General features: G+C 43.4%; 1 protein-coding gene across 16 annotated transcripts in view; it reads left to right on the top strand.

Moving 5' to 3' along the window:
- The window catches only part of MYCBP2 (MYC binding protein 2), a 705,517-nt gene that overhangs the window by 166,387 nt on the left and 520,279 nt on the right, over nucleotides 1-18,851 (top strand). For 11 of the 16 annotated variants that reach the window (XM_063952979.1, XM_063952976.1, XM_063952978.1 and 8 more), the window contains exons 13-19: nucleotides 2,540-2,704; nucleotides 8,040-8,198; nucleotides 8,653-8,857; nucleotides 8,972-9,123; nucleotides 9,870-9,971; nucleotides 10,288-10,314; nucleotides 14,047-14,154. In XM_063952979.1, coding sequence (XP_063809049.1) covers nucleotides 2,540-2,704; nucleotides 8,040-8,198; nucleotides 8,653-8,857; nucleotides 8,972-9,123; nucleotides 9,870-9,971; nucleotides 10,288-10,314; nucleotides 14,047-14,154 — 918 coding nt within the window. The remainder of the gene's footprint in view (nucleotides 1-2,539; nucleotides 2,705-8,039; nucleotides 8,199-8,652; nucleotides 8,858-8,971; nucleotides 9,124-9,869; nucleotides 9,972-10,287; nucleotides 10,315-14,046; nucleotides 14,155-18,851) is intronic. The other 5 variants (XM_063952980.1, XM_063952968.1, XM_063952981.1 and 2 more) reach the window with 3 other exon arrangements.

Here is an 18,851-nt window from a genome sequence, read left to right as displayed (position 1 = left end):
TGATCACTGATGATACTACGGAGAACTGACACTGAGCAGCGAGAACAGCACTGGACTATTGTACTGTAGTATACTGGTCACTACAATGCAGCACTGACAGGGAGCACAGATATTAAGCACTGATCAGGATACTAGAAGTGACACAGAGCTGCAAGATTCAGCAATGGCCTACTGTACTGTACTACTATATACTGGTGGTCACCACAATGCTTCCCTGTACTACTGTATACTGGTCACAACAATGCAGCAGATATTGAGCACTGATCAGGATACTAGAACCGAGTCTGACACGGAGCTGCAAGATACAGCAATGGCCTACTGTACTGTACTACTATAATATACTGGTGGTCACCACCATGCAGCACACTGAGCACAGATATTACCAGGTGTATCTCACACATCGCTCAGTACAGATTACAGGATGTATAATCACCAGGTGTATAACACACGTCGCACAGTACAGTGTACAGGGTGTATAATTAATAACCAGGTATATCACACACATCGTACACTATATAGGGTGTATAATCCCCAAGTGTATCACACACATCGCACAGTACAGTATATAGGGTGTATAATCCACAGGTGTATCTCACACATCGCTCAGTACAGATTACACGGTGTATAATCACCAGGTGTATAAAACACGTCGCACAGTACAGTATACAGGGTTTATAATTAATTACCAGGTGTATGACACACATCGCACAGTACAGTATATAGGGTGTATAATCCCCAGGTGTATCTCTCACATCGCTCAGTACAGTAAATAGGGTGTATAATCCCCAGGTGTATCTCACACATCACTCAGTACAGATTACAGGATGTATATTCACCAGGTGTATCTCACACATTGCTCAGTACAGTATATAGGGTGTATAATCCCCAGGTGTATCTCACACATCGCTCAGTACAGTATATAGGGTATATAATCCCCAGGTGTATCTCACACATCGCTCAGTACACATTACAGGATGTTTAATCATCAGGTGTATAACACACGTCGCACAGTACAGTATACAGGGTGTATAATTAATTACCAGGTGTATCACACACATCGCACAGTACAGTATATAGGGTGTATAATCCCCAGGTGTACCTCACACATCGCTCAGTACAGTATATAGGGTGTATAATCCCCAGGTGTATCTCACACATCACTCAGTACAGTATACAGGGTGTATAATCACCAGTTGTATCACAAACGTTGCACAGTACAGTATAAAGGGTGTATAATCACCAGGTGTATTACACACTGCACAGTACAGTATACAGGGTGTATAATCCCCAGGTGTATCTCGCACATCGCTCAGTACAGATTACAGGATGTATAAAATCACCAGGTGTATAACACACATCGCACAGTACAGTATACATACTGGTCACTACAATGCAGCAGATATTGAGCACTGATCAGGATACTAGAAGTGACACAGAGCTGCAAGATACAGCAATGGCCTACTGTACTGTACTGTACTATATGTATACTGCTTGTCACCAAAATGATGCACTGTCCTACTATATACTGCTCACAACAATGCAGCACAGATATGGATAGTATACTTGACACAGCTGCAAGATACAGCAATGGCCTGCTGTACTGTACTACTATAATTATATACTGGTGGTCCCCACAATGCAGCACACTGAGCACAGATATGGAGATTTTCAGGCAGAGAACGTAGATATTTTCAGCACACTTAGCACAGATATTTGCAGCACACTGAGCACAGATACGGAGCTTTTCAGTGAGCCACGTCATCTCCGTTCAATCTCCAATGTACAAGTGAAAATGGCGGCGACGCGCGGCTCTTTATATAGAATACGAATCTCGCGAGAATCCGACAGCGGGCTGATGACGTTCGGGTTAACAGAGCAAGGCGGGAAGATCCGAGGCTGCCTCGGACCCGTATAAAATAGGTGAAGTTCGGGGGGGTTCGGATCTCAACGAACCAAACCCGCTCATCTCTAGTAGATATTATTGGAAGAAACTTTCGATTGCAATAAATTCACATAAAATATGCCAAGGCATTAAAATATATTAAATGTACAAAGATCGTTTGTCCCCTACAATGTAAGGGTAGACACTGTGTGGGCTAAACTAACGTTTACAGTATGAGAATATGCTGTGCCTCATGAGCATTGGTCATGAAACATTAGTGGTATCACCCATTCACTGTGAAATCATGGGCTGCATTTTCTTGTGGGATCCCTCCACTGTCTGTCCAGATGCATTCAGTGTCCTGGTCTCCAGGCAAAGCACTTGGCAAAATATTTTATTATGTCCGGATGAATTAATACACAACAGCTTTGTGAGTTGCAGAATGTGAATCTATTGGTGTGGTAAATGTGCTGTGGAACTGGGCATTTGTTTAGTTTCGCTCTGACAGTGGTATAATTAGGACTTTATCATTAACATAGATGACATTGATTTGTGAATTGCAAAATAAATTGAAAAATCAATTTGGAAGGAAGCACTGTTAGCTGTTACTAATTATTTTTAATTGCTAATGTTTTGGTTGTCATTTCCACTTTGCAGCAAAAAGCAGAAGGCAGTCGAAACCATACAAACCGAAAAAAATGATAAAAATGGATGGCAAGTTTGTTATAAGCACTGCTTGCAATAACGGGAGCAGCTCCGTCATTACCAGGGATGGTGAGCTGTATATGTTTGGGAAAGATGCCATCTATTCTGACAACTCCAGTAAGTGATAGCAATGCAGTGTGATAGTTTTGCTGCCAGTCTTTAAATTTCCTTCGCTTTGCAAAATGCTAGAATTGGCACACTGTTCAGTTTTACAAACCTTAAAAGTCATCCGTAGGGTCTAGTAATTCTGTTGCTCTTCTGTTTTCACTGGAGATATTTACTGGTGACTTAATATGTTTGTTGCTAAAAAGTATTTTTAGTTATTTAGCATTTATTTTAAAAAAGAATGAAGCATCATTTTGTGGTTTGTAATATACATTAAAGAGGACCTCTGATCAGCCAGTGGGAACGGGTAACATGCAGGAATGGGGCTGATCTGGAGAGCCATGGTTTCCTCCAGAACCATTGACACTCTAATCACTTTTTCTCTTACGTCCTAGAGGATACTGGGGTTCCATTTCGTACCATGGGGGTATAGACGGGTCCACTAGAAGCCATGGGCACTTTATGAATTTGATAGTGGGGGGCTGGCTCCTCCCTCTATACCCCTCCTACCAGACTCAGTTTAGAAAATGTGCCTGGAAGAGCCGGTCACGCTTATGGAAGCTCCTGAAGAGTTTTCTGCATTTATTTTATATGTTTGTTATTTTCAGGCAGGGCTGGTTAGCACCAGCCTGCCTGCTACATTCCCGCAGTACTCCGCCACCCCTAAAAGAGCCATAAGAAAGAAGAGTGGTGAGTACTAAGCCGGCGTCCCGGTTAGCAGAGCGCCGGCCATTATGGCAGCTTGAGGGTACAGAGACGCACGGCTTCTAACCGGGGAGGAATGCGTCTCCAGACACAGTACACAGCTGCGTCTCAGTACACTGTACACAATACCCACAATGGCAAAACAGCCTTAAAACCGTTTTCTCTCCATTTTGAGCACCAGATTACCTCAGCCAGTATTAAAAAGCGGGAAGACCGCGCACCATTAAAAGGGTGGGGCTTCACAATGAGAGGATCCAGCGGCTCACCAGCGCCATTTTCCCTCTGCAGTGGACACAGACGCTGACTGACAGGGACGCACAACTCCTCCAGTGTGACTCCAGATTACCTCAGGGGTACCAGGGGGTAATAGCAGGGGGGGAGCGATTATTAGTGTACTAAGTCCCCTATCAGGGTACTTAGTCTGCGACCCGGCTAAGCTTGGTATTAGCAATAAGGGTGGGGGCTAACTCCATGTTACTCTGTGTCTCCTTGAAGGGCTCTTTGTGGGTTAAATGTGCTTAACCTTTTGCTGTGTGTGCGCTGTCACATTTACATTATGTCAGGCAAAGAGTGTGTTTCTTGTACAGCGGAGTGTTCCTCTTCACCAAGGGGCTCACTACTGGGTACTCAGGGCAGTGCACCTTCCCAGAATAGCGGGGCCGAACCGGAATGGGTTAATTCCATTACAGGAATGATCTCAAATATCTCTGCAAAGCTATCCCGCAATGAGAAAGAGACGCAGTACTTAAGACAGACTGGATGAATTTATGAATAGACTCAGTCCCCAAACCAGTGTCTCAATCCCCTCCTATTTGTCCGCAAAAATGATCTCTGGCCCATATCCTGCAGTCTGACTCTGACGGGTCAGACATGGAGGAGGGCGAGGTGGATTTGGAGGGGGGTAATGCTACTCTGTCACAGGGAATAGAGGCTCTTATAGAGGCTATCACGGATGTTCTGCAAATTCCTGATAAGGTGTCAGAGGAGTGTGAGGAATCTTATTTTAATGCGTCAAAGGAATTGAATATCCTGTTTGAAGAACCGTGGGTTAATCCTGATAAGAAATATCAAATCCCTAAAAGGTTGCTCTCATCTTTTCCTCTGGAGGATAGGAAAAAATGGTAAAATTCACTGATAGTGGACGCATCAGTCTCTAGGCTTTCACGTAAAATTGTATTGCCTGTCCCTGGTGCAGCCTCCCTAAAAGATATGGCTGATCGTTAAATTGAGACTACACTCAAATCATTGTACACAGCTGCTGGGGTGGCCCAAAGACCCACTATTGCATGTACGTGGATCAGTCACCCAGGGGGTGCAGTTTCAAGGAAGATGGTCAAGTCAGGAAGTCACTCTTCCAATCAACATTCTGGAACTCAGGGCCATATACAACGCCCTTCTGCAGGCCTCTTATCTTCTTCACGATCGGGCCATTCATGTCCAGTCGGACAATGTGACGTACATAAACCAACAGGGCGGAACGAAAAGCAGAGCAGCAATGTCAGAGGTGTCAAGAATTCTCTGTGTAGAAAAAAACGCTGTCTTCATTCCGGGAGTAGACAACTGGGAAGCGGATTTCCTCAGCAGACACGACCTGCACCCAGGGGAGTGGGGTCTTCACCCGGAAGTGTTCATGTGCTTGACACGTCGGTGGGGATATCCACAAATTGACACGATGGCCTCTCGTCTTAACAAGAAACTCAAGCGGTATTGTTCCAGGTCGAGAGACCCACAGGCAATGGTATACGCTCTGACGACTCCATGGGTCTTTCAGATGATGTATGTGTTTCCCGCACTTCCTCTGATCCCAAGAATTCTCAAAAGAATAAAAAGGGAAAAGGTTCAAGCAATGCTCATTGCTCCAGACTGGCCAAGAAGGGCCTGTTACGTGGACCTTCTGCAGATGCTCCTCGAAGATCTGTTTCCTCTACCTCTTCGCGGGGATCTTCTGCAACAGGGCCCGTTCGTCTATCAGGACTTACCGCAGCTATGTTTGATGGCATGGAAGTTGAACGGCTGTTTCTAGCCAGAAGAGGGATCCCTAACAAAGTTATCCCGACTGATCCAAGCCAGGAAGGGGGTAACGTCTAAACATTACCACCGTATTTGGAAGAAATACGTCTCTTGGTGCGAGAGCAGAACTTATTCTGCGGTGGAATTTCACCTTGGACGTTTCCTGTGCTTTTTCTGCAGGCAGGTGTGGATGTGGGCCTATGTCTGGGCTCCATAAAAGTCCAGATTTTGGCCTTGTCCATTTTCTTTCAGAAACAGTTGGCTACTCTTCCTGAGGTCCAGACGTTTTTGAAAGGGGTTCCGCGCATCCAACCTCCCTTAGTGCCTCCCACGGCACCTTGGGATCTCAATTTGGTGTTGCAGTTCCTCCAATCGGACTGGTTTGAACCATTACAGGAGGTGGACGTAAAATATCTTGCGTGGAAGACCGTCACACTGTTGGCCTTGGCTTCAGCAAGACGTGTGTCGGAGCTGGGGGCTTTGTCTCACAAGAGCCCCTACTTAATTTTCCATGAGGACAAAGCTGAACTTGTCAGCAATTTCTTCCGAAAGTGGTATCTGCGTTTCACATCAACCAGCTTTTTGTGGTTCCGGTTATCACAGACACCTCTGCTACTTCAAGGTCTTTGGATGTTGTGAGGGATTTGAAGGTATACTTAAAGAGGACAGCTCGTCATAGGAAATCGGACTCGCTGTTCATTCTATATGATCCCAATAAAATTGGGTGTCCTGCTTCAAAGCAGACAATTGCATGCTGGATCAGGTTCATTATCCAGCATGCTTATTCCACGGCAGGTTTGCCGGTTCCAAAATCTGTACAGATCCACTCTACTACTGTTCTTCCTGGGCGGCTGCCCGGGGTGTTTCGGCTTTACAGCTCTACCGAGCGGCTTTTTGGTCTGGTTTTAACATGTTTGCTAAGTTCTACAAGTTCGATACTTTGGCCTCTGAGGATCTTCAGTTTGGTAAATCAGTTCTGCTGGAACCTCAGCACTCTCCCACCCGGTTTGGGAGCTTTGGTACATCCCCATTGTACTAAATGGAACCCCAGTATCCTCTAGGGCGTAAGAGAAAATAGGATTTTAATTGCCTACCAGTACATCCTTTTCTCGTAGTTCATAGAGGATATTCTGCGCCCGCCCAGTACTTCGTTTTTCCTACACTGTTACTTGGTTAGGTATTATTGGTTCAGCTGTTCCTGATTAAAGTTGGGTTAGCATAGCTTTCCTCTGTTTGTGTGTGCCGGTTCAGAATCTCACCACTTTCCTTATCTATCCTTCTCTCAAAGTATGTCCGTCTCCTCGGGCACAGTTTCCTAGACTGAGTCTCTTAGGAGGGGCACAGAGGGAGGAGCCAGCCCATACTATCAAATTCTTAACGTGCCCATGGCTCCTAGTGGACCAGTCTATTCCTCCATGGTACTAAATGGAACCCCAGTATCCTCTACGGACTACGAGAAAAGGATTTACCGGTAGGTAATTAAAATCCTATTTTGTGTTTTGTTCCTATTGGGGAACGTCAACAATCAGGTGATATATACAGTGGCGGCAGTCGGTTTGGTCTTTTCCCACTTCTATATACTCACCCTACAAAGTGCCAACAGACTGATTTGTTTCTCTTTGCTGGGCTGCTTTGGCAGCCTTGTCTGTACTGGTGTGTGCTATTGTCTACCTGATTACAGCAGCACTAGGTCCTGAAGTCATATATTCTCATTGGACTGAAAGAGCACTAGGAGACTAAGGACTCGCCTCTCGTATTAACACACTAGGCATACATCATCCGGAAGTAGGCCATTCTACCAGGAGTGTGGTCATTTTCTCTGTGAGGTGGTGCACGTTCTCCTTGTTGGGTTGAGGTCTGCCAATACAGGCATGTTTCTAGCAGATCCTCCTCCCTTCTAAAGTGTCCCCACCTGCAGGGATGTATTCTTCAGCTGGTGTGGAACTCATCACTCTCTCTAGTTAATAGATCAGCATACCAGTTCCAGTCTAGTTCTTCCTGCTCCCAGCGTTGACTTATTTACCAGTCCTACAGTTCTCAGTAAAACCAGTTCCAGTCTGGTTAATACTGCTTCCAGCTTCACTGTTCTTAGACTGGTACCAGAGCATAGCTGGATCCAGGCATCTGATTGAGTATAGCTAGTCCCAGTCCAGCATCCAGAGCTTAGCTGGTTCTAGCCCGGCATTTGTTACTCCCAAAGCCTTTATCTGTTCCACTTAAGTCCTATATCTGTTCCAGTTCAGTACCAGTTTGTCTGGTTTCAGTCCAGTCCTCTCCTGGTTCTAGTCCGTCTCCTATACCGGCCCTGGTCTGGTCACCTTCCGGACTCAGCCGGTCATTCTCATAAATAACTTCTCCACTGTCCCTACAGTTTAAGCAGCGCATACACAGTCATCACTCTTAGCAGCATTGTAGATACAGCCAGTGATTCAAACCCTGTGCCCACACAAAACCCAGATTCCGAACAGTAATAATGTAAGTAATACTGAGAAATGTCAGTAAATTACAAGAGTTCCTTTGCATTAATAATTGCAGTGTTATAATATGTATGTTCTTAGCCTATGAATAATAAGCACTGCCTTAAATATTCCAAAATACAGCTGCCAAACATAATAATCAATTTGTCTCCCAGATTTGGTAACAGACCTGAAAGGACATTTGGTGGTCCAGGTGGCGATGGGGAAAGCCCATACTTGTGTTTTGACTAAGAAAGGTGAGGTGTGGACATTCGGAGTTAATAACAAAGGGCAATGTGGAAGAGACACAGGAGCTTTGAGCCAAGGAGGGAAAGGTAAACAGGTCACTCGCTTTTTACTGCTTATATTACTTTCAATGTACTTAATTGTTATCATCATGGAAATAAGATTTTGCAAGAATACTCAACTTATAGTCCAAACTAATCCATCTTTCAACCCGTGGAATCAAAGAAAAGAATACTTAAACTAAAATAGACAACTTTATTTTAGTGTTCCTACAATACTCCAGTATTTTTTAATGTGGAAAATTCTAACAACAAATTCACAGAATTGAGGGCTATTCTGTATAGGAAGTGTTGTATTGACCTTAATGGATCATAAGAAGCTACTTTAATGGGCTTACTGTTGTTTGACATTTATAACATCCACTTCTGGAAGTAGAAAACAGTATCTAAAAGCCAACATAATAAGTTTTTCACTCCATTTATGTAATTGTATTTTTTCCTATGTGATATTTAGTGCTCCCTGGTCTATTTCCTGTCATAATAGGCTTTGGAGTTGAAAATATGGCAACTGCTATGGATGAAGACCTTGAGGACGAGCTGGATGAAAAGGATGATAAATCTGTGATGTGTCCCCCTCGAATGCACAAGTGGAAGCTGGAATATTGCATGATTTGCACAGTGTGTGGAGACTGTACAGGATATGGAGCTAGTTGTGTCAGTAGTGGGCGGCCAGATCGTGTACCAGGAGGGTATGTGCATATACAGTAGTTTTATATAGCAGGTCACAGAATCAAAATTCTTGTCCAATAGTGAAATAAAATGCTTTAGCCCTTGACAACCCCGGAATTTACTTCATGTTGTAGAATTTGTGGCTGCGGCTCTGGAGAGTCTGGCTGTGCAGTGTGTGGGTGCTGCAAGGCTTGTGCTAGGGAACTTGATGGTCATGAGGCACGACAAAGAGGAATCCTGGATGCAGTGAAGGAGATGATACCTTTGGACTTGCTCCTAGGTAAAGGTGTGAATATTTTCATTTTTTTTTTATGTACCGACTTGGTTTTATCAATAAATCTCCTGCCGCTTAAATTACTTGCTTTACTAAAATTTAAAAAAATCTTATGCCCTACTGTATGTTTACTTGTGATGATGTTAATCATTTACAGTACTACAGAAAAAAATAAATCATATTTAGCTTAATGTAATTGTCAAATAACATAAGACATTATCGGCAGAAAAATTGGAAGAAAGGTTCTACTTTTTTCTCATATATAATGTTTACATATGAATAGGAAACAATGTCCCGGAACCAGTTGACTGTGGGGGAAATTCAATTAGATGCAGTAAATAACCTTCGCTGATTGATTCCCGGGGAGTAATTAAAGTGATGCCAATAGCTGGCATAATCAAGAATTTTGTTTCACCTGTCTGGAGAAACAAAATTCCCCAATAACTGCCATTTTTTTTTCTTTTGCGATCGCGAGAACACATGGATCTGTGAACTTATACCGGATCCTGTGTGTTTTCGCACGAAAATGGGTAAATGTTTTACTTTAATAAAAAAAAAAGCATTGATTGAATTGCTAGAAAAAAAGAAAAAAAAACATTGGGAAAAAAAAGCGTGAAGAGGCTTGTTTTTTTGTGGGAAAGTTACTGTAGCTAATTTAATTCCCCCCTATATCTGCTTTAACAAACCATTGATTGAAGGGTCTTTATAACTAACCTATTTGTTACATTTTTGGTGCTGTATTCTTGGAATGGTTTCAGCTGTGCCTGTGCCAGGGGTTAATATCGATGAGCACCTTCAATTACGACAAGAGGATAAGAGACAGCGGGTCAACAGGAGACACAGGATAGATGAAGGGAGAGGTAAACTTGTTAACATTCTATTTTAGTGAAATGACTACACACTAAAATAATGCAAAATAGCTGGGGTTGAGGGGAAGCATAACTATGGCCAAATAAGTTCCTTTTTCTTGGTGTTCTGCACCACATATAGCTCTTACTGTTTTATATATTGTGGTCATTTTCCATCCACATTTTTGGCTTGTTTCTGGCATGCACATGTTTATCTTTAATTTGCAAACAATATGGAACTCATTTCCTGCTATTTTGCTTTGCTTGCACAATATTTTATTTTGCATTTACTTTTTATTTATTTTATTTTATTTTATTCTTTTTTTAGGCAATAATAAACCAAATGGAAATTTAGGTATGACGACTATCCTGAAATCTGGTAATAGTTTTGAAGTATTTTCAAAGAGCTTGTAGGTAAATGTATGCACCTTTCACTGATTGCAGCAGCTGTTTGTCTTCTGTAAATCACATGGTTTCATCTTGGCAAGACTACTGGCTGGATGTAGGACACAATGTACAGTTTACTGTTTAATCTTAACTGAGCTTTTTGTATGTGTGCAAATGTTTTATGTTTTTTTTTTATACTTTCCATATTTAACAGTTTACTTTTCCTTAGAATAATGCTGTTGTAGAGAAATGTTTAGGGGTTCTAGCTTATTTTTTTTTTTTTTTTTAAAGCCAACACTATTTACTGAGACACTGATTTTGATGCTGTACTACCTAAACCACCAGTGTTCTATAATGATTTACTGTTCTATCAGTTATGCTGAAGTTATGCCACATACTGAATAAAAGCTATTGACAATCATTCTTTCTCCATGTGAGGAGTACATTTACGAATTAATATAGACTAACAGTCATGGCCATTAATTACTAGTTTCTTCAACAGTATTTGAAATCTGCATATAATGTATATTTGGAGTCATCAGGGGCATGGGTCGTTTGGTCGACTCAACTTAGGTCGACAATTATTGGGTTGACCATGGAAGGTCAACATGCATTAGGTCGACAGGGGCAATAGGTCGACATGCACTAGGTCAAACGGTCGACATGGGTTTTTGGACTTTTTTGGTGTCATTTTCTTCGTAAAGTGACGGGGAACCCCAAATAGTGAATCGTGTGCCTTCGCATGGCGAGCGAACTTTGGGCAGGGTTACCGTTCCCAATTGTTGTCCATGTGGATCGTCAAGTATGAAAAAGTCCCCAAAAAATTGTTTTAAAAAACAAAACTCATGTCGACCTATTGACCATGTCGACCTAAGCTGTTTTGACCTGTCCACCATATCCCAGGGCCATAGAAGCTAATGGACTTTGTGTAGTGATTTTTAGCTTTTGATGTTTAGTATATGGGGTTAGTATTCATTTTCAGATGCAGTAGTTTTATTGTAATTGTAGCAGCAGAGCCAACCCCCCTATCATAATTTTATCTGTTTGTGCATACTTACATACATGTGAATAAGGCTATCTTATTAACAAAATTAAAATGCATCCAGTATCAGTTACTAATAATATTTTTAAGATAATGTAACCATGATGATTTATTTACACTGATTCTACTGCATACTCCTTTTGAAACATAAAGGGCATTTTTCAAGCCCAATCTCCTTTCTAAAGTAATCCCCGTTAAAGCACATATTGCGCCCATAGTAATCAGGTTTAGTTTTAGAACTGGTTGGGTGTCCTCGTTATCGCAGGGGTGGCGAGCTGAAATAATTACACCTCGCCCATCAGCAGAAACAGAACAGGTGTGGTAGGGGGGGAAGAATTAAATTCCGCCCTTAGTCTAGCAGTACCATGGCATGACACACTTGTATGGCAGTTTTATAAAGAACGAGTAAAGCGCATGAATCAAACATGAAAGTTAATATGAATATACGTATATATTGCATGATAACGCCTTGTTGGTAGTTTTTTTGAAGGCCTTCTGAATGTTTACTGTGTTTAGAACCTGTTTCATCATATACATGTCATTTTAGCAACCAATTTCTTGGTCTTCAACATGAATCAGTGCTTTATCACAACTGTTACTCCTTCCTGTTTCAGCAGGGTGACCATGTAGCATGCAACACACAATTGGTCAGCAAGCATACAGTACTTTCATTACTAATTCTTTACCATTTGCTGCATAACACAAGAGTGTACCCCATCATGCTCAAGTTCTGAGGTTTTGCATAGGAGGAGCCAAGTGTTTGACAAAAAAAATAAAAAAATGTGTTTTTAGTTTTAGCAAGAGATTGTAAACTCCATTACCATGCAATAAATGTTGAAAAGTAGACTGCATTCAGAATATCTCGGTGTTTGTTACTGAGAATTGGACATTACATACGCCAATATAGAGTAAGAAAATGTATAATTCTCTGGAACAATGTATATTTATTGCATCTCAGGGCTCCTAGCTGGTCATTGTTCTATGAGAAATAATTGGAACATCATTGAAACGTGATCTACTAAATTCCTTTCCTGGCACGTTATCTTCCTATATACGTCATGTCACACACCAGGTTTGAGTTGCTGGGTGTAGCTTTTTGTTTTCAGGTATTGAAACTTCATGTAAGTCCGATAAGTGGTGTGACCATTAAGTCATTCCATAGGCTACATTGCAAAATGTGGAGTTGGCCTTTAAGTTACAGTTCATAGACTGTAGCACAGAACACAAAAAAAAGTGTTTATTTGTCAAGAATATTTGAACAATTTTAGGTTATTAAAAAATGCTGATTTCAAAAATGACAGTAATTTATTCAAATTGGCTCTAGTTCTTGTGATAATGGGAACCCTCATTTAATAGGGAACTATAATTTGTGCATATGGCAATCTACCAGAACAAGGTAGAAGGTGAGACTCACAAACGTTCTAGGTGTTTACTTCCACAATCATAATAAAATATTCCCACTCCATTTATAAGTGATTGGCCACTGTAGGGTTACTGTTGAGTGGCTTGCGTTGTTTGCTGTGTTGTCCTTGTTTCTCATCCGTATATCTCAAAAATTAGAGCCAATCTAGCAAAACCGGTGTCCCAGTCATAATCAGCATCACAAAGTTCTGTAAAATCGCTTTAATATGATTGGCAATACAATTATTGTAGATCAATGTTATCTAAATAGTTCCCTCCTCACACTAGTAACTAGGTGACTATATAATCTTATTTTGTGTAGTGGGTCTATTTGGCTTCTCGTTAAAATTTTCAGACTGGATGTTAATAAGATTCCTGTTAATCCTTTGATACTTTCTACTCCCAGTCTTCTTGTGGTACTTGTATGTGTATATATTTTCCTTTATGTTGTGTGGTTGGATGTCTGGTGGGTGCTATTTATCCTTTTGTGGATAGGATCGTCATTGAGAAGCTGAATGCTTCCCCACATTTTATGGGGACCATGTGTCTGTATACCACCTCTACCATTTTCTGATGATTTGTGTTTCTCTCTTGTAGGTTAACATAACCGTCTTTTTCATGACATTGTAAATGTTATATAGTACACAGTAGGCTTTGATAAGCAGTAGCCATAAGGTTTGTGCTGCATTTATCGGTGATACTTTTAATTTTCAATTAAAGAAGTTGCCATGTTTATTCCCAGTTAGGGGGTATCCATTTATCCCCGATGCAATCTTGCGGATATCGCGATTAATGACCGATGGTCATTATTGGGGTATCCAATTAGAGGCCATTTTTAACAGCCGAAATTGGACCCGTAATCAAACGATAACCCATGAGATCAGGGATAAGTCCCCAATCCCATGTGTTATCGCGGTTCAGGCATGCGAAGCATAATACCCGATAAGTGCCCCCTTCGGAGGAAAAGGAGGCTGGCATCGGGGTTCACAGAATAGCCCCTGTGATCCTATTAGCAGCGGTTAAGTCAGTCAGTTGACCTTAACTCTCAGATAAAAAAACATTCACAAAAAGAGAAAAGGACTTATGTGTAGTCCTGTGTAATTTTGAAAACCTATTCATTAGTCCATGGTTTGTTTTAAAGTATTTGTATTGTCATTGTTCACCATTCTTTTTTTTTTTTTGTTCTGTTCATTTTTCCTCTAAACATGTTTCCATTTTGTGCGCTTTCCCATGCATGTGCAAAATGTCTCTCCCCAGGCCCTTTTGTATTTCCTGGTCCTAATTTTATGAACCACCGAGAACAGGCTCTAGCCAGACTAAGAGCTCTACCACCACAGCTAAAGCATAAGCGGGACAAGAAAAAAGGTATTTAGTCTTCTTTCTCACTAGAGAGGACGAGCTCAAACCCTAGTCCTTCCTGAGCACACCTCACCCATTCTTATACTCACTTTGTCCTATCCACTAGGGGACTGTCTGGCTTATATGGCTCTTCTCCGTTCATGTATAGTCTTTGTTATTTAATACAATCAACAGTTGCCACTGATGACACATTATGGAACATCTAAATTGTCCTTGTCGTTTTATTCTTTCTCATATAAAACATATTTGTTTTACTTGACAATAAATATTATCAGTTCCCTTAGTAATAAAAAAAAGAGAAAATATTTTTCAGTGGGATTTCCCAACTATAATAAGGAATCGCCTAGTCTACTAATGTCTTATTTTGTATTACTGTAAATACTCAGCCTCCTGAGTCTTACTATTATGTACTATTCTAGTTTGCTTCATAAAAATTAATACCTGCACATGTCATCACATCATGTCACGTATGTCACGTTTTTCTTTTTATCTCTCTTCATCATCTGTGCTTTGTCGTGTGTGTGAGTGCTTCCATCCAGGTTTTTCTGTTTCTCTGTTTATTATGCATTGCAGTTTACATGTATGTTGCGTACAGAACCTTTGGCATGAGATCTGGGATGTTTTGAATTTAGTTTTCCTTTCACTTATTTCAATGTGCACATTTTGGTAAAAAATAAAATAAAAAAATCAATAAAATGATAAAATAGAAAAATGCTATAAAAGAAGTCTACAAATGTATGATAGTGTTATACAACTGGCAAAACTAGATTTAGTTTATTAACATAATACAAAACTAAAGTGATACACAGTACCTACTTTGGTACATAAATACAATATTATGCGAAAGTGTATTTTATAATTTAGCAATTTCATTCCGCCACTTCCAATCCCAATGGCTGCATCTAATAACTGCTAACATTTTGTCTGGAATAAATTATTAAGTCTTTAACTGTGCTCAGGGATGTTATCTAGGGGTCCAAGCGCCACTGGCAAAGTAAGGGGCCGGCGCCCCCCCCTTCCCCCCTACACACATTTGAAATACGGTGTGAGTATTGGAAATGGGGCATTGTCTTGTGGGGGAAGGGTATGGACACAATAGTACTTCCAATTCAAATTATGCCACACAATAGTGTCCCTTATTCACATTACACTGCACAGTAGTGTCTCGTATTCAGCCTCTTCAGTGGTGCCTAACCCTAACCCTCCCACCCTCGCAGCCGAACCCTAACCCTCCCACGCGGCTTTCCAGTGGAGACTTTGGCACTAACTCAATCCGGATTTTGTCATTCTGCATCGTTATCTATGTTGGGATGCCAGCATCAGCATTCCGAGCAGTTTCGGGATGCTGGCGTCCGCTTTCCGACCACCGGGATACCAAATGCCTTAATGTCTCGTAAGTCACCCCTGCCTGAACTTCCTCCTTCCTTTACTTACCCCCTTGCACCTCTCATGCCCTCTGTTCCTCTTTAGCCCTGTAGTTTTCACTCCCTCATTCCATCTCTCAGTCTCACCCCTGCACCTCTCACCCCCTCCTTTCAGCTCTCATCCCTGCACCTCACACCTGTACCTCATTCCCTTCCATCTCTCACCCCTGCACCTCACTCCCACCTTCCATCTCTCACACCTGTACCTCACTCCCTCCCTCTGTCACCCATGTACCTCACTCCCTCCTTCCATCTCTCACACCTCTTCTTCACTCCCACCTCTTCTTCACTCCCACCTTCCGTCTCCCCTGCACCTCACTCCCACCTTCCATCTCCCCCGCACCTCGCTCCCACCTTCCATCTCTCACACTTCTTCTTAACTTCCATCCCCCACACCTGTACCTTGGTCCCACCTTCTATCTCCCCTTCACCTCGCTCCCACCTTCCATGTCTCACACCTGTACCTTGCTCCCACCTTCTATCTCCCACACCTGCACTTCACTCCCACCTTCCATGTCTCACACCTGTACCTTGCTCCCACCTTCTATACCCCACACCTGCACTTCAGTCCCACCTTCCATGTCTCACACCTGCACCTTGCTCCTACCTTCTATCTCCCCCACACCTCGCTCCCACCTTCCATCTCTCACACCTGCACCTTGCTCCCACCTTTTATCCCCCACACCTGTACCTTGCTCCCATCTTCTATCCCCCACACCTGCACTTCAGTCCCACCTTCCATGTCTCACACCTGCACCTTGCTCCCACCTTCTATCTCCCCCACACCTCGCCCCCACCTTCCATCTCTCACACCTGCACCTTGCTCCCACCTTTTATCCCCCACACCTGTACCTTGCTCCCATCTTCTATCCCCCACACCTGCACTTCAGTCCCACCTTCCATGTCTCACACCTGCACCTTGCTCCCACCTTCTATCTCCCCCACACCTCGCCCCCACCTTCCATCTCTCACACCTGCACCTTGCTCCCACCTTTTATCCCCCACACCTGCACCTTGCTCCCACCTTTTATCCCCCACACCTGCACTTCACTCCCACCTTCCATGTCTCACACCTGTACCTTGGTCCCAGCTTCCATCTCCCATGCACCTCACTCCCACCTTCCATCTCTCACACCTGTACCTCGCTCCCACCTTCCATCTCTCACTCCTGCACCTCACTCCCACCTTCCATGTCTCACACTTGCACCTTGCTCCTTCAGACAGATTATTTCCCCCTAATACAGGGATCCCCCTTTTTCTCAGACACATTATCACATAATAGCCCCTTCCTCCCAATATAGAAGATTCCCTCATCCCCCTGAGACAGATCTCCCCCTATCAGCCAGTACAGATCACACACAGAACCTTCTCCTGGTATGCGGTGTCCCCTCCATTGGCAGGTTAGGAATCAAGGCGGACAGTGTCACATTGGGAGCCGGGAAGAGATGGTACCCGCACATTGTGACTGCATATTGTGTATTATGTGTAATTAGTCAGCAAGTGTTGGCCAGGGCTGGTTCTATATTAAATATTCTGACTGGGCATGTGGGGGGTGCCCAACATCAGGGTGTGCCTGTGCACACATGCCACCCACCGTCTGCATGCCTATGCCCCCTTCCCCATAGCAGAGCAATTAGCCCCCTCGAGCCCCCACTGCCCATGTGTCTCTGCCTCATGCCCTACCCCCCAATAGCAGTGTTATCAGCTGCTCCTACACCCCCTTGTCTCCCCCCAATAGCAGTCATATCCCCGTGCCCCCACTTTCCATAGTTCTCCTCTCATAGCAGTATAATTATCCCCTTTCCCCCACTCCCCATAGGTCTCCCAGTCCCACATAGCAGTGTCATTACCCCCCTACCCCCACTCCTTACAAGTCTCCCCCATAACAGTGTCATTACCCACCTTTCCCCACTCCCCATAGGTCTCCCACTCCCACATAACAGTGTCGTTACCCCCCTTCCCCCACTCCTCATAGGTCTCCCCCTGTGTGCTGCTGCAACCTCCGTCCTAACTCTCCTTCTCCTCCTGGCTGGCTGCGATAACAGAGCTGGCCCTAGACTTGGGAATGGATGCCCTAGGCATTTGCCTATAATGCCTATTGGCTAGGGCCGGCTCTGGGTGAGAGTCTGTTACTGTCGGTGTCCGTCAGCACCGCACTGCAGTGACTACACAAGTGATCAGACTAGTGTCCAGCAGCACCGCACTTGTAATCAGATTAAAAATTAAGCTACACCTTCCAGCAGCCCTTGCTGCTGGGAGCTCCCAGTGCAGTGCGGTGCTGAAGGACACCAGTGCTGCGCCGGCAGTAACAGACTCTCACCAGGTACAGTCTGACAGTACTTCTCTTCTACCCTTTGGCCGTGGGTGGTACCACCAGGCGGCGCCCCCTCCTTGCCTGGCGCCCCTGGCCAGTGGGTAGATACACCCCTGACTGTGCTGTCTAGAAGTCATTCTGGATCCATAGATGGACTGCAGATCTGAGCTCCTGTCTCTATCATGGAATTTACTTTTGAATGGGTGTGGTGTAAAGTTGGCATTCATAATGTCGACATAGTCTGAATGTCCATTAAAAACTGATATTGGGCTAAATGTAATAGCCTTCAAGCTGCCGAAGGTGCCCATGTTTTTAAAGCTGCAATAATTTTACAAGACAAAACCAACCTGGTTGCACTTTTGGCAGCTTGCAGGCTGTTACATTTAGCCCACAGTGCAGACCGTGGGTCTAATTCATGTTTGTAAGCACATGCCTACTTAGTTGTGATTTTTCAGGCTACGGACTAGCTAATCATCACAAGTGAAGCTGACGCCCACTGGAGCCATCACAAAGTCCTCAGCTATTGCGTACACATAATGTACACAGCACTGACACAATATTGATGAACATGGTCACACAGGCTGGATACGGCAGTAGCACCAATGTCGCTATGTTTCTCTGTGTACATGATTGCAGCTGAAAGCAGATACATGCTCCGAAAACGGCCGTGACATGCTTCCGGTTTTGACGCCACTCCCCGTTACCACCCCCAAATAGTAGATACATTTCACCCACTGTGCGTTAAAGATCTCACTGCGAGTGGCATATCTAAGGTGCCTTGGCAGGGCAATCGTGGCGCACGCACAATCAACCGATAATCACTCAGTTGGTTGAACATCAGCAGTGTGTATGGACATGAATTAGGCCCAGATACAGAATGTTGACATTGTGAATGGCAGCTGTCTATAACCGTTTTACATTCACTTTGAATGTCATACTGATCCTAACCCTGAAAAACGTCTGTC

Source organism: Pseudophryne corroboree, chromosome 2, assembly GCF_028390025.1.
Source record: "Pseudophryne corroboree isolate aPseCor3 chromosome 2, aPseCor3.hap2, whole genome shotgun sequence".
Classification (NCBI taxonomy): Eukaryota; Metazoa; Chordata; class Amphibia; order Anura; family Myobatrachidae; genus Pseudophryne; species Pseudophryne corroboree.
The sequence above is the reverse complement of the archived record's forward strand: the minus strand, read 5'-3'. Positions and strand labels throughout refer to the sequence as shown.